This window comes from Cebus imitator, unplaced genomic scaffold (genome assembly GCF_001604975.1).
Source record: "Cebus imitator isolate Cc_AM_T3 unplaced genomic scaffold, Cebus_imitator-1.0 Scaffold258, whole genome shotgun sequence".
NCBI lineage: Eukaryota > Metazoa > Chordata > Mammalia > Primates > Cebidae > Cebus > Cebus imitator.
Window position 1 is genome coordinate 1,567,018 of NW_016107573.1, and position 14,564 is coordinate 1,581,581.

General features: G+C 52.9%; 1 protein-coding gene across 1 annotated transcript; it reads left to right on the forward strand.

Annotated features, from left to right (window-relative positions):
• Nucleotides 1–8,742: 8,742 nt before the first annotated feature.
• On the forward strand, nt 8,743–14,491 carry PLA2G3 (phospholipase A2 group III). The gene is made up of 7 exons (XM_017499567.2): nt 8,743–9,506; nt 10,538–10,670; nt 10,932–11,066; nt 11,332–11,615; nt 12,267–12,399; nt 12,507–12,626; nt 13,377–14,491. Exons 1-7 carry the CDS (start codon nt 8,993–8,995, stop codon nt 13,585–13,587), a joined length of 1,530 nt encoding a protein of 509 aa, XP_017355056.1. The 5' UTR covers nt 8,743–8,992; the 3' UTR covers nt 13,588–14,491.
• Nucleotides 14,492–14,564: the final 73 nt, after the last annotated feature.

A 14,564-nucleotide genomic window follows, 5' to 3' on the forward strand; every position in this document is an offset into this window, starting at 1 on the left:
TGGGGGTGGGGGCGGAGGCTTCCTGGAAGGAATTACACCACCCCCCAAACAGATTCACCTTGCCTGCTGCCTAGACAGAGCCAATTTATCAAGACAGGGGAATTGGAATGGAAAAAGAGTAATTCACGCAAAGAAGGCTGTGTGGGAGACCCAAGTTTTATTGTTACTCAAATCAGTCTCCCTGAGCATTTGGGGACCAGTCTTTTTTTTTTTTTTTTGAGACGGAGTTTCACTCTTGTTGCCCGGGCTAGAGTGTAATGGTGTGATCTCGGTTCACCGCAACCTCCGCCTCCCAGGTTCACGCAATTCTCCTGCCTCAGCCTCCCCAGTAGCCAGGATTACAAGCATGCGCCACCACGCCCTGCTAATTTTGTATTTTTAGTAGAGACGGGGTTTCTCCATGTTGGCCAGGCTGGTCTTGAACTCCTGACCTCAGGTCATCCACCTGCCTCGGCCTCCTAAAGTGCTGGGATCACAGGCATGAGCCATCATAGCCTGGCCTCAGGATTAGATATTTTGTTTTGTTTTTTTAATTTTAAGTGTTTTATTAAACTGTTTTAGCGACTAGCAACCATTTCCCCTACACAGATACATTTAGATTGACTTTGCACATCTTGAAAATAAGAAACAAATGAAAATACAAAAGTATCTTTATATGTGTAAATTGTGAAATTTGAAGTCTGCATTATTTTTTATTGGTCCAGTTTTCATGGGATGATTTATGAGTTCTTAAAGATAATTTGACGGTAGGGGCTTGGGAAATGGGGAGTGCTGATTGGTCAGGTTGAAGGTGCACTCACAGGGGGTTGAATTGAGTTTTCCTTGCTGTTTTCTGTTCCTGGGTGGGATGGCAGAGCTGGATGAGCCAGATTACTGGTCTGGGTGGTGTCAGCTGATCCATCCAGTGCAGGGTCTGCAAAATATCTCAAGCATTGATCTTAGGTTTTACAATAGTGATGTTGTCCCCAGGAGCAGTTTGGGGAGGTTCAGACTCTTGGAGCCAGAGCCTGCATGACTCCCTAAACCGTAATTTCTAATCTTGTAACTAATTTGTTAGTTCTGCAAAAACAGACTGGTCCCCACAAGGCAAGAAAGGGGTCTTTTCAGGAAAGGGCTATTATCAATTTTGTTTCAGAGTCAAATCATTAGCCGAAATCCTTCCCAAAGTTAGTTTGTCCTACACCCAGGAATCAACAAGAACAGCTTAAAGGTTAGAAGCAAGAAGGAGTCGATTAGGTCTGATTTCTTTCACTGTCATGATTTCCTCAGTTATAATTTTTGCAGAGGTGGTTTTAGGATGGCTAAGCCAACATCTGAAGGATGAGTAAGAACAAGCCAGGTAAAGGATGGGGAAGAGTATTTTAGGTAAAGGTAACTCGTGTGCAAAGGCTCTTAGAGGGCCTGATAATTGAGGATATGAATGTAGTTCTGTGTGGTTAGAACAGAGAAATGGGGAGTAGGTGAGGTCAACTGGGCTCAGATCCTGCAGGCTCACCAGGCTTCAACATGAGGGCCAGAGGGGCCAGAAGACAGATATAGACAGTGGAGAGACCTGGCTACATTTGTGTTTTAGAAAGATTGGGCCTGCTACCATTTGGAGAACCCCTGTCCCGAGAGGTAAAATTGAGAACCAGAGAAGAAAAGGGCTTGTTTAGGGTCATAGAGTAAATCAGAGGGAGTAGGGCTTGGCCAAGAAGGACTAGGCCAGTAGGCCCAAGGGACCAGGAAAGGGGTAAAGACAGCCTGGTTCAGGAGTGTCCCAAGGAGGCACTGGCATAGGGTGTCCACTAGATGACAGCAGAGGCTGGACCAAACTCTAGGGGCTTCCGGGAGGACCCACGCTGCTTTTCCTTCTTTTTCCTCTTTCCATCTCCCTGGTCTGGGCATGAGAGGGCCTCTCTCCTAATCCTCTTCTCCAGACCCCAGAGCAGCAAGGAGAGCCCTGGGTGTCAGGAGGCTCAGAGACTGGCTCTAGCTCCATTTCCCCTCTGCCATTGACTTTGGGTACATTCACAGATAAAACTGTTTGAGAACTTGGGTCTTTGGCTGCAGAAATGAAAGTGGCGTTATTAGTCTACCAGGAGCCAAATTCTGTAGTTAGATCTCCGGCTGAGCCTCTTGATCCTCCTTTAATGCTCCCTGTCCTCCCATCCTCTTCATTCTATCTTGTGAGTTAGTCCCAGAGACTCTCAAGGGCCGCAAGGACCAGGCCATCCCCAAGAGGGAAGGAAGGGATGTGAGCTAAGGTCTCTGAGTTAGAGCCAACACAAACAGTCCAGGTTTAAACCCCAGCCAAAGGGCCCTGTGTAGAACAAAAGACTGGATGTGTCGCAGAGCTTTGGGCAAATCTGATTTGTTCCTAGGGCCTTTGCTATGAAGTGGGGTGAAGAGTCCCTGGGTGTCTTCACTTCACTCCTGCTGGGTAGGGCTACCAGATATGGTAAACAAAAACACAGGACACAGGGTTAAATTAGAATTTCAGATAACTAAAAAAATAATTGCAGCCTGGTGCAGTGGCTGGTGCCTGTAATCCCAGCACTTTGGGAGACCCAAGTGGGCAGATGACTGAGGTCAGGAGTTCAAGACCAGCTTGGCCAATGTGGTGAAACCTTGTCACTACTAAAAATACAAAAATTAAGGCCGGGCGCGGTGACTCAAGCCTGTAATCCCTGCACTTTGGGAGGCCGAGGCAGGTGGATCACGAGGTCAAGAGATCGAGACCATCCTGGTCAACATGGTGAAACCCCGTCTCTACTGAAAATACAAAAAATTAGCTGGGCATGGTGGCGCGTGCCTGTAATCCCAGCTACTCAGGAGGCTGAGGCAGGAGAATTGCCTGAACCCAGGAGGCGGAGGTTGTGGTGAGCCGAGATCGCGCCATTGCACTCCAGCCTGGGTAACATGAGTGAAACTCCGTCTCAAAAAAAAAAAAAAAAAAAAACAAAAAAAAGCCAGCTGTGGTGGCTGGTGCCTGTAATCCAAGCTACTTGGGAGGCTGAGGCAGGAGAATCGCTTAAACCCAGGAGGCAGAGTTTGCAGTGAACCAAGATCACACCATTGCACTCCAGCCTGGATGACAGAACGAGACTCTGTCTCAAATAATAACAATAATTGCAATGTTTGGGAATAACTTACATTAAAGTTATTTGTTGTTTTCTGAAATTCAATTTACCTAGGCATTTCTTTTTTTTCTTTCTTTCTTTTTTTTTTTTTTTTGAGACAGAGTCTTGCCAACTGTTGCCCAGACTAGAGGGTAATGGCACAATCTCGGCTCACTACAATCTCCGCCTCCCAGGTTCAAGCAATTCTCCTGCTTCAGGATCCTGAGTAGCTAGGATTATAGGCATGCACTACCATGCCTGGCTAACTTTTTGTATTTTTAGTAGAGACAGGGTTTCACCATGTTGGCCAGGCTGGTCTCAAACTCCTGCCCTTGTGATCCACCCATCTCGGCCTCCCAAAGTGCTGGGATTACAGGCATGAGCCACCACACCTGGCTTGTTTTACTTGAGTCAGTGAGACCCTACAAGTCTTTTGCAGTTGGAGTGCAGTGGTACAATCATGGTTCACCGCAGTTTTAACCTCAAGGGCGCAAGCGATCCTCCCACCTCAGTCTCCCAAATAGCTAGACCACAGGTGTGTGCCACTATGCTAAGCTAATTTTTTGAGACAGGGTCTTGTCATGTTGGTCAGGCTGGTTTGGAATTCTGGGCCTCAAGCAATTCTCCTGGGTCAGCCTCCCAAACTCTTGGGATTACAGGCATGAGCCACCATACCTGGTCATGCTTGAATGTCTTTGTGACATGTCAGCTGTCTTCCACAGAGTGAGTCATCCAGGAAGAAGAGTGAGAAGTCAGGCACAATGCGTCTTATGACTTAGTCTCAAAAGTTACCTCACTTCCACCACATTTTATTTGTTAGAAGCAAGTCATTAAATATAGCTCATACTCAAGGTAGGGGAATTAGGCTCCACAGTTTGAAAGGAGGAGTATCAAAGAATTTCTGCACATCTTTTTTAACTACCACAGCTTCTACTATTGCTCTGTGACCTAGAATGATTTCTGTAGTGTCCCTGACTCCCCATGTCTCTCTGTCTCTCTCTTTTATTCTAGTTTAATATGCTGTTGAATTGAATAAAGTGTTTCTTCCCATCTACTGAGATGTTTAGTTTTAGGCACAAATTGTGTCTCATTCTTTATTCCCTCATACTTAAGGCTGGGCTTTGTTGTTGGCAGGTATGGTAGGGGATGAACTACTTGGACATCTTACAGGCATGGTCCTATATCCATGGGTTTGTACTCCGTAACCCCAGGATCTCCTGGAAGAAGAATGCCTTCTGGGTGTCTTCCGTGGATGCGGGTTTCCTCTCCTGGTGTGCAATGGGGGCTGCCCCAGCCAAATGAATGGGTATGTTTCCAGATGTGTCAGCAGTCTGTTAAACTCCAGCCACAGCACCGTCAGGATCTGCAGAGTAGAGGCCACCGTCTTCCTGGGAAGCCCCCCAGCCTATGTTTGGGCACAGGTGGGACATGAGGGCTTGGCCATTTCTGCCCAACTGGGACTCTTCTACTGGCGCTTTTTGTACCAGAGATTTTTTGCTGGCTGGCTGAGATTTTTTCAGAGTGGCACTGCAACATGAGGCTCTTCTCAACCAACCCTCCTTCTGCTCTCTTCCCATAGACGTCAGATCTGAAACACAGTCCGCAGGCTTTCCCTGCCCCAGTCCTGCTTCCTCCCCCTGTATCTTTCATAGGCATTTCTTCTAATAAATCTTTTGCACTTCTCACTCTGGCTTGGCAGCAGCTTCCTAAAGGACCCAGCTGACAGCCACGCCCTGGCCGCTCTCTGGCCGCCAGGCTCCAGTTCCCTGGGGCATGAGTTCTCTCTCCATCACCTCTCCTGAGTGCTCTGTTCCCTCCCCCTTCCTCTCTCTTTTGCATGCTGTGTCCAGTCTCAACCTGTGCCTGGCACATAGTAGACTCAGTAACTCCTTGTTTTTGAATGGACACTCTGAAGCTAGGCACTGCCCGCTCCATTCTCTTGGTACAGAGAGCTACAGAGAGGCCCCTGGGTGAGGCTGGGAGTGCCAGCTCCATGGGGCAGAGGGAAGACACCCTTCAGGCTATTGGGGAAGGAAGGCCTGAGACTGGGAGGCTGTGGGAGAGCCAAGAGTCTCCCCTGGGGGAGGCCCTTCCCACATGCCAGGGGAAGTCAGAGCTGGCTTCTCTCTGGATCTGCTGGGTGAGCAAGACACTCCTCTTCTTGGGCCTCACTCCATACCTCCCGACTATGGGATGAGAAGCCCCACCCTGCCTGTCTCCCCAGGGAGGGGCAGGGGTAGTGAGCTGCAGGTGAAGTCATGGCTGGGAAAACCTGAATGGGAAAGGGGGGGCACATAGGGTTAGGGGTTTCCCGTCTGTGTTCCAGGGCCTGCGGTGGTGGTCACCGTGTGGAGGGGACAGAGGAGAGAAGGGAAGAAGAGAGATGGATTAGGAGAGAGGGAGTACTGGAAACACAGAAGGAGAGAGAAAGAGAGACCCAGATACAGACACACAGAGGGAAACAAAGGACGGAGGGAAAGAATGCGACACAGAGAGAAAGGAAATGACAGCTAGAGGAGGTGGTGAGGGAAAAAAAAGGAGAGAAGCCAAAAGACACAGCGCAACAGAAAAAGGAAAACTGAGAGATGGGGGAGAAAATGAGGGAGGGAAAGAGAGAAATTAAGAAACTAATGGGAAAGGCTGGACGCGGTGGCTCACACCTATAATCCCAGCACTTTGGGAGGCTGAAGCAGGCGGATCACAAGGTCAGAAGTTCAAGACCAGCCTAGCCAACATGATGAAACCCCGTCTCTACTAAAAATACAAAAATTAACCAGGCGTGGTGGCGGGCACCTGTAATCCCACCTACTTGGGAGGCTGAGGCAGGAGAATTGCTTGAACCCGGGAGGCAGAGGTTGCAGTGAGCTGAGATCATGCCACTGCACTCCAGTCAGGGCAACAGAGAGAAATTCCATCTCAGAAAAGAAAGAAAGAAAGAAGAAAGAAAGAAAGAAGAAAGAAAGAAAAAAATAAAAAAAGAAAGAAAGAAGAAAGAAAGAAAAAAAAGAAAGCAATGGGAAAAGAGAGTGAAAGAGAAACACAGAGAGATACTCACAGAGATGGAAGGGCAGAAACATGAGAAAGAGAAATAGGGAGGCAAGAAGGCAGAGAGAGAGAGAGAGAGAGAGGCGCAATGAGAGAATGAAGCAGAATGGGGCAATGAAAAACTGTAAAGAGAGAGAAGAGAGAGAAATGGAGAGAGAAAATCAGATGGAGGGTTACAGAGGGAAACAGAAAGATGGAGAGAAGCAGGGATGGAGGAGGAAAAAAGAAATATGAGAATTGGCCAGGCGCGGTGGCTCACGCCTGTAATCCAAGCACTTTGGAGGCCAAGGCGGGCGGATCACCTGAGGTCGGGAGTTCAAGACCAGCCCGACCAACATGGTGAAACCCCACCTTTAAAAAAAAAAAAAAAAAAGAAATATGAGAATCAAAGCTAGAGAAAGAGACCAAGAGACACAGAAGGATGGGAGAGATGCTAAAAAGGGCACAATACCTGCCGGGGGATGGCAAAAGACAGGGCTAGATGATCTCACAGGGAGGAATGAGGAACCCTGCCCCTCCTTCTCTCATGAACCCCACCCCTATTCCCCACTGGGACCCACCATGCACCCTGCCCCACCTGGACAGGTGGAGACTCAGGAGAAAGCCTCAGTCCCCCTTCCGCCTGCAGGACCCAGGCCTTCCTGTCCTGCTGGTTTGGCCCCGCTGCTCTGGGACCTCTGAGGGACACCCCAGTGGCAGGGTGTTTCTCACAGGCAGGACTCTGAGCCTGTACTGTGGCTGACTGATGTGTCTCTGGGTGGAGTCTGGACGGAAAGCTCAGTAACACCCTCCCTCAAGGCCTGGGCAAGCCCCCGCCCGATGCTCTTGGAATCCAGATTGGAAAAGACGTCAAAGGTCGACTCCACTGTACCTCTCACTGTACACAGGGGGAAACTGAATCTCAGAAAGGGACAGGGACAAGCCTGGAGTGACCCAGGCAGGTAGTGTCCTGGCCACTGTTCCCACAGTTGCCATCTAGCCTGAGCTCTCAGATATCACAGATGCTGTGGCCCCAAAACCTTGGAACATGCTTTCTCCTAAGTAAAGTGCTTCCCACCCAGAGGTATCCTGAGGCTTTAGTGACGGTGTTTTGGGTGCCAGGAACTGTGCTGGGAATCTTACCCAACATCCTGCGAATGACTACTGTGATTATGCCCATGATACAGATGAGGAAACTAAGGCTCAGAGAAGTTAAGACTTCCAAGCCTAGGGTCAATGCGGAAACCCAAGCTGGATCTGTCTGACCTCAAAAGCTGGGCTCCTGGTATGATACCTCCCAGCCTCCCCAGGTGATGGGCAGGGAAGGGCTCGGTAACACAGAAAATGGGGCAGAGGTGGGTGGCACTTTCTATGATGGGAGAAAGTCCCAGCATGATGGGACTCACCTTTGTTCAGCTGTGTCCTTGCCCCTGGGAACCCCAAGTCTCTCTACCTCCACTGCCACCACTCGCTCTACTCCAAACCCCCTTTCTCAACCTCTGGGGAGAAGGGGCTTGGCTCCCACCCTCTTTCTTCCCAGCTATGACCCTTTGAGCCACAGGCCCAGGCTGGTTCTGAAGCTACAGAGATGGACCTGCCCACGCTGCAGCTCCCTTCCCCCTTTGCCACACAGTGAGCTCCCCCTCCCCAGCTCTGTCCCTGGCTTTGCCTCACTGGGGCTCATCCCCCTGGAAGAGACTGGGGCAGGGGGAGGCTGGAGAAGCAGCAGGCTGGTGGACAGATGGATGACAGACAAGTCACTGTCCTGGCCAGCCGTGATCCCAGCCAGACCTCCCAAGAGCTGTACTCCCAGCCTCTAAGCCCTCCCCAGCTGGAGCCTGTCACCTGAGGTTTTTCCACCCTCACTGAGCCTCAGTTTCTTCATCTGCACAATGGGTATAAGCACCCTGGCCTTACTAGATGGTTGGAAGCTGGACTTTGGGACCCAGGAATATAGCCCTGGGTATAGTCCCTTCCTGATGGAGAACTTTCTGCCGCATGGGGCACATATGATGCCTGCTGTGCCCCCCAGGTGTCCGGGGATGGAGGTGGCCACAGACATAGACCCTGGGCCACTCTCTGCTATCTGGGGACCACAGTTCCTTCAAATCCAGAGCATCGGCCTGCTCCTGCTATGTCTCCTCCAGTTATCAGACCAGGAGCGTTGCTTTTAGGCCAGGCTCGTGCTTGAAGTCCTGGGAAGTGGGGAGCCCCGGAGCCCTGTCTCCTGAGCATGCCAAGAGCCTTTCTAAGAACCAGGACTTGGCCAGGGAGCCCCCAGGTGGCATTCCCTTTCCCAGAAGCCTTGGGAGCTCCCAGGCTGGTGGCTTCAGAGCCCCAGCCCTGCCCTCACTTCCTTCACTCAGCCCTGGCAGAGGTCCATGGCCCCCTGCCAGCCTGATGGAGGTGGGTGCCACCACTGTGGTAAGGGTGACAAAGGTGGGATCTAGGGCACTCCCCGAAGCTCCTGAACCCTCTTCCTTTCCTTTGAGGAGATGCGAAAGCCCCTGCCTGGTCCCCGCCCCACACACAGCCTAAGGCTTTGGCTCCCACAGTCCCTGTCCAGGCAGGGCTGGCAGCAGGTGACTGGAGCTGAGAAGGGCAGGGAGAGTGGGGGCGTGGGCCCTGGGAAAGTGCACTCCTCAGCCAATCAGCACCCTGCCCAGCCGGTGGATTCGGTTACAAGCCCAAGATCACCCCATACTCCAGCCTCTTTCCTCCTCCTCCTGCAGCTCCATTCATTGGTCCTGCCACTGCACCAGGCCTGCTGGACTCTGCTTCCGTTCAATTGCTCAGCTGCCGCCTCGTGGGGCCACCAAGGGCAGGCATCCCAGGGTCTTTGTCTTACTGGGCTGGGCCAGTGCAGAATGGGGGTTCTGGCAGGGCTGTTCAAGATGCTGGGCTTCCTGGGGGTGGCCCTGGGGGGCTCCCCTGCCCTCTGTTGGCACAGCGCCTCCTGCCACTTGGCCAAGCCCATCCCTGGCAACCCCCTGGGGTCCCTGAGCTTCCTGGCCAAGGATGCCCAGAGACTGGTCCTGATCCATGCCCTCTGGGATGCGCATAGGAGGCTACAGACATGCAGCTGGGAGGATGAGCCGGAGCTCACTGCAGCCTACAGTGCCCTTTGTGCTCACCAGACTGCACGGGGCTCCTTCACCCACACCCCTGGACCCGAGATGCAGAGAGCACTGGCCACTCTTCAGAGTCAGTGGGAGACATGCCAAGGGCCTGAGGAGAGTCCAGCAGGGGCCAGGAAGAAGCGAGCAGCTGGGCAGAACGCAGTGCCTGGTGGAGGGCACCAGCGAGAGAAGAGAGGGTGGACCATGCCTGGCACACTGTGGTGTGGACTCGGAGACTCTGCTGGGAACTCCTCGGAGCTGGGTGAGCCATAAGGGGTGTGTGGGTTTGGGGATCTGGTCGGGGAAGCAAGGTTTCTTCAGCTCTAGTCCTTACTCTCCTAGGCTGTGTGTCCTTGGGAGAGTGACTTGACCACGGTGAGCCTCAATTTCCTTATCTGCAAAGTGGGAGTAACCATGAATCTCATCATAGGGTGCTTAAATGAGGTCGTGATTGGGGAAGGTCTTATTCAAACCTGGGAGTCCTCATTAAATACTATCTGAGGGAGTCAGCAGGCTGCCAGGGGTGGGGGGCGATCCAGGTTCAACTGAACCAAAAAGCCATTACCCAGGAAGAGGCTTTATGGGCACGAGGTGCCCAGCAAAATGGACCCTGAGACCAAAGGCTTGGGTTCAAATCCCAACTCAGCACATACAAGCTGAGCAAGTCACTTCCCGTCTTTGAACCTATTTCCTGACCTGTAAGATGAAGGTGATACCTCCCTTTCAGGGCTGGCTGTGAGCCTGGATGTGGGAGGTGCCAGGCATGCGGGAAATGCTTAGTAAAGAGTGCTCTTGCTTACATGGTAATAAACATAGATGAATTTCTTGCACTCTCAGTACAGCTGTCTGTGCATTTGTGTGCAGGGTTGGGGGAGGACTTGGCACCTGACTCAGGGCAGGTTGGCATCCTGTGGCAACACCTCCTTGTGCCAGTGAGAAAGGTTGCACACTGCCTGTTTGCCATTCCATTCATATTTTTGACGTTTTACTTGGGGCATGGGCTTGGGAACTCTGGAGGCGGAGTCCATTTTCCCTGAGGAAGACCTTTCCATGCATTTATGGGTGGGCTGCCTGGCATCTAGAGTTGCCCAACAAGGGCTGCAGTTCTGGTTCTCTTTTCCAGCTTTGAAACTCTGACAGTCCCACAGAAGGGCGAGTGATTGGTCTGAGGACCCCCATGGCGTTTGTGTCAGGGCTGGGGTGAGGTCTCTGCCCTCTTGCTCCTGGGGCGGGCATAGCTGGTGTGTGATGCCTAGGACCCTGCTGAGCTGGTGTCCCCTCCCCTCCCTGCAGGGGTCTTCCAGGGACCTGACCTCTGTTGCCGGGAACACGACCGCTGCCCACAGAACATCTCACCCTTGCAGTACAACTATGGCATCCGAAACTACCGATTCCACACCATCTCCCACTGTGACTGTGACACCAGGTTGGTGGCAGGCAGCGAGGCCCCAGAGCTAAGGGTCAGGGCAGGGTTACCCAGTTACCGGGGAACTAGACTTTGGGACTGCAGAGGATCCTCAAGCTCAGCCAGCTTGGACCCCACAGTGCAGGTAGGAAAGCTGAGGCCAGAGAGAAGGGATGCTTGGACCCCAAACCACCAGCTGGGTAGTGGCTGGGTGGGCTGGGGGAAGAGCCAGACAGCCCTCCATGCCCCAGAGTCCTGTCCTGAGTGTCTGCTCTGGGGCAGGTTTCAGCAATGCCTGCAGAACCAGCGCGACTCCATCTCGGACATCGTGGGCGTGGCCTTCTTCAACGTGTTGGAGATTCCCTGCTTTGTGCTGGAGGAGCAGGAGGCGTGTGTGGCGTGGTACTGGTGGGGCGGGTATGTGGCCATCCCCTTGAGTCCCTTTCCAGATAGAGAGGGAGCCAGGGTCCAAGCCTGGTGAGAGAGGCCTATCTGTCTGTCTTCTAGGGGATGATGTTCCATCTTGCGTGTCCTCGGAATGTAGACCCTCCTTGGGTATCCCCCATGACCCAGAGGGATGGGAGATGGGACTGGCAGAGCACTGATCTCCGTGGAGATGACCCTGGGGGCTTCTGGGAGGGGGAATTCTTTGTCCCTAATTGCACCAACTGCCACCCCCCAGGTGTAGGAAGTATGGCATGGTGCCCCTCGCTCGCCTCCAGCCCAGGACCCTCTACAATGCCTCCTGGAGCTCCCGGACCACCTCCCCAACTCCCAGCCCCCAGAGCCCAGCCCCTCCCAAGCCTCAACAGAAGCAGCGCCTTTGGAAATGGCCACCACAGCAGAAAGGGTCGAAGCACCCCAGCAAAGCCAACACAACAGCCCTCCAGGACCCTGTGGTCTCCCCTGGAGTTGATGTAGCCCTCACAGGCCTCCAGGGCTCACAGAGTGGCCTAAAACCTCAGAGTGAGCTCAGAACTGAATCCTGGGGGTTCCTGGCATAAGGGGCTGTCCCTGCCTCTGTTTGGGGGTGGCCATGTGTTGCCTCCTGGGATCTCCCAACCTCTCCTATCAAATCACACTGCAGCATGGGATTTTCATAATCCATGAATTTGACCACATCTTGCTTGCCCCACTGTGCACCCACCACCACGCCTCTTTATCTTGGCCAGTGATGTCCCAACACTCACAGGCCCTCAAGCCTTGGCCCCGCAGATCCTATCTATCCCCGGTCAAAACTCTAGTTTCGCAAATTTCACTTGGTTCCTCAAAAGCAGCAGGCTCTCTCCTACCACGAGGCCTTTGCACTTGCTGTTCCTCCTCTCCTCCTCTTCTCTCCCAGCCACAGTTTAGCAGCCTCTGCCTCCTGGAAGCCCTTCTTGGCTACTGTCAGTCTCTGGGCATCCCCCATGCAGCACTGCTGTGTTTAGGGGGCTGGGGGTAGGGAGGCACTCCCATAAGGGCAGCACACTGAGAGCACAAAGACCCCAGCATGAAATGGAGGGAGACTGTGTGTGTGACCGAGCACATGTGCTGGTGTTTCTCCTGGATGGCACAGGCATTGGTGGGGCCTCCCTGGTGGACTGGGTTCCCATCAATACCACACCCACCCCTCAGGTGCCCACCGTGTCTGCCGCAGCTTCCGCCGCCACCTGGACCAGTGTGAGCACCAGATTGGGCCCCAGGAAACCAAGTTCCAGCTGCTCAACAGTGCCCATAAGCCCCTCTTCCACTGCAACTGCACACGCCGGTGAGGCCCCTTTGAACCCTTAGGGGTGGACTGCCAGCTGCCGGGCATGGGAAGGGGCCCCTTGCTGGTGAGGCCTTACCCCTGTCTGAACCTGCCTCTGTTCTCAGTCTGGCACGCTTCCTGAGGCTCCACAGCCCACCTGAGGTCACCAATATGCTTTGGGAACTGCTGAGCATGACCTCCTGCTTCAAGCTGGCCCCTCCACTGGACTGTGTGGAACGCAAAGAGTAAGTGACATCAGAGTCAGGAGGAATGGTGGGCTTTTCTCAAGGGGTGGGTTGCCTATACCCACTTTGAGTATCTGAGCAAAGGAGGAAGGGGAAAGGATTGGGGGACCTCTGTGCTCCCATCCATAGCCTTGTGCCTCTACCCCTGGCTGCCCCAGGTCCAGCTCTGCAGTTGGCCTCTGTGGGCTGCATCTTGATTGTGTCATTTGATTCCCACCCGACTTTGGCAATTTCCAGGCTTCCATGTCTTTGTCTGTAAAATCGTTGTGGGAGCCAAGGAAATGGCACAAAGCACCTAGGTCATGCCCTGCCTGCCTGGCACACAGCAAAATGTGTGCTTAACTCTTACTCCTAATCCACAATCTCATTTGGTCTCGAACTCCTGGACTCAAGTGATCCTCCCCCCTCGGCCTCCTGAAGTGTTGGGATTACAGGTGTGAGCCACTGTGCCCTGCTTTCATTTGGATTCTGATTCTCAAAGCCAGCTCCTTCTTAACTCTCCCATTTCATAGAGGAGGAAACTGAGGCTTCTGGCTTGGGTTTCCATAGCCAGCTAGTGGCAGAACCCAGGCCTCCAGGTACCAGCCCATGTTGATGACACCCTTTCTCGGTGAAACCCACTCCTCTCTGCCTTGCTAGTGACTCTGGCCCCAGCCCTCCCTCTCTCTCTGGGCCTCAGCCCCCCGTCTGCAGCGTAGGGTGGGATCCTTGTCAGCCCTGATCGTCTGCCCCATTCTACTCTCTTTACAGCTGTTTCAGAGACCCTAGGGCCATCGAGGTGTCAGCCCGGCACTTGCGGAGGCTTCAGCAGAGGCGACGACAGCACCAGGATAAAAGCAGGGACGAGATGCAGCCATGGCCTTCAGAGCCCTGGAGACACCCCGTGTCATTCCACAACCAATGCCTGCAGCTAACCCAGGCAGCCAGGAGAGCCGACAGGCAGAAATCCTGGAGCCAGTGAACTCAGTTTCAGCGTTCCTGGGCACCATCCTGGACCTTGCCCGTGGCTTTGCCAGACCCTAGGAATCTTGGCCTCCTCTCCATAGGTTAGACTGAAGCATGGTAGAGGCTCCTGTGGACAATCAGGAGGCTGAATGGGGGCGGATCTCAAGACCCAAACGCTGGACCATGTCTCTTGCTGTGCTGGGTGACCTTGAGCTGAGACACAACTCTTCTGTGCCTGGACGTGGTATTCAGGAAGCTCATTCTGGTGCCCTGGGCTTTGGCCTTGACAGTGAGCATCACATACAGATGGGAATGAGGAAAGGGTAACTTATTGCAGCAGCCCCAGGCAGTACCAGGAGGAGGTACATATGCGTCCATGTTGCAAAAATAATACATGCCTCAAAAAGCTGTCTAGGGGAGCCCCAGTGCCTGGCTGCTGTGGCCTGGGGTAGCAGGTGGGAAGTTAGGGATGTCACACAAATGTCTGTGTCTGAATCCAGGATTGGGGTGGGTGTTGGAGAGGGCTTCTCCTCCCAGGAGAGCCCCTTCTTTTAAGCTGATGTGCCCTTCCTGGCCCAACCCTAAACCTAAATTCAAATCTCCTCCGTGCCTTGGTACAAGGGACCTCCCTCTTGCACTCTAAGCCTTAGTTTCCGCCTCTGAGAAAAGGGGGTCTCTAAATAGGAGCTACCTCACAGGTTTGTTGAGGATTAAGTGAACCAATACATATATAGCACTTAGCACTTAGTACATATTCCCTCCCCACAACAACTAGCTGAACTGTGGTTTGGTGTCTGATCTTGAGAGGTTGATGAGGCCTCTTAAAGGCCTCAGTTTGCTCACTTGTGAAATGGGTCTAAGAATAACACTGAACCCACAGGATTGTGGTGCAGACTAAAGGAGATGGCATGTATAATGTATTCAGCTGGTGCCTGGTAAATGTCAGTTCTGTCATTCCCTTACCTCTTTTAGTCTCTGCCTCTGACTACCCCC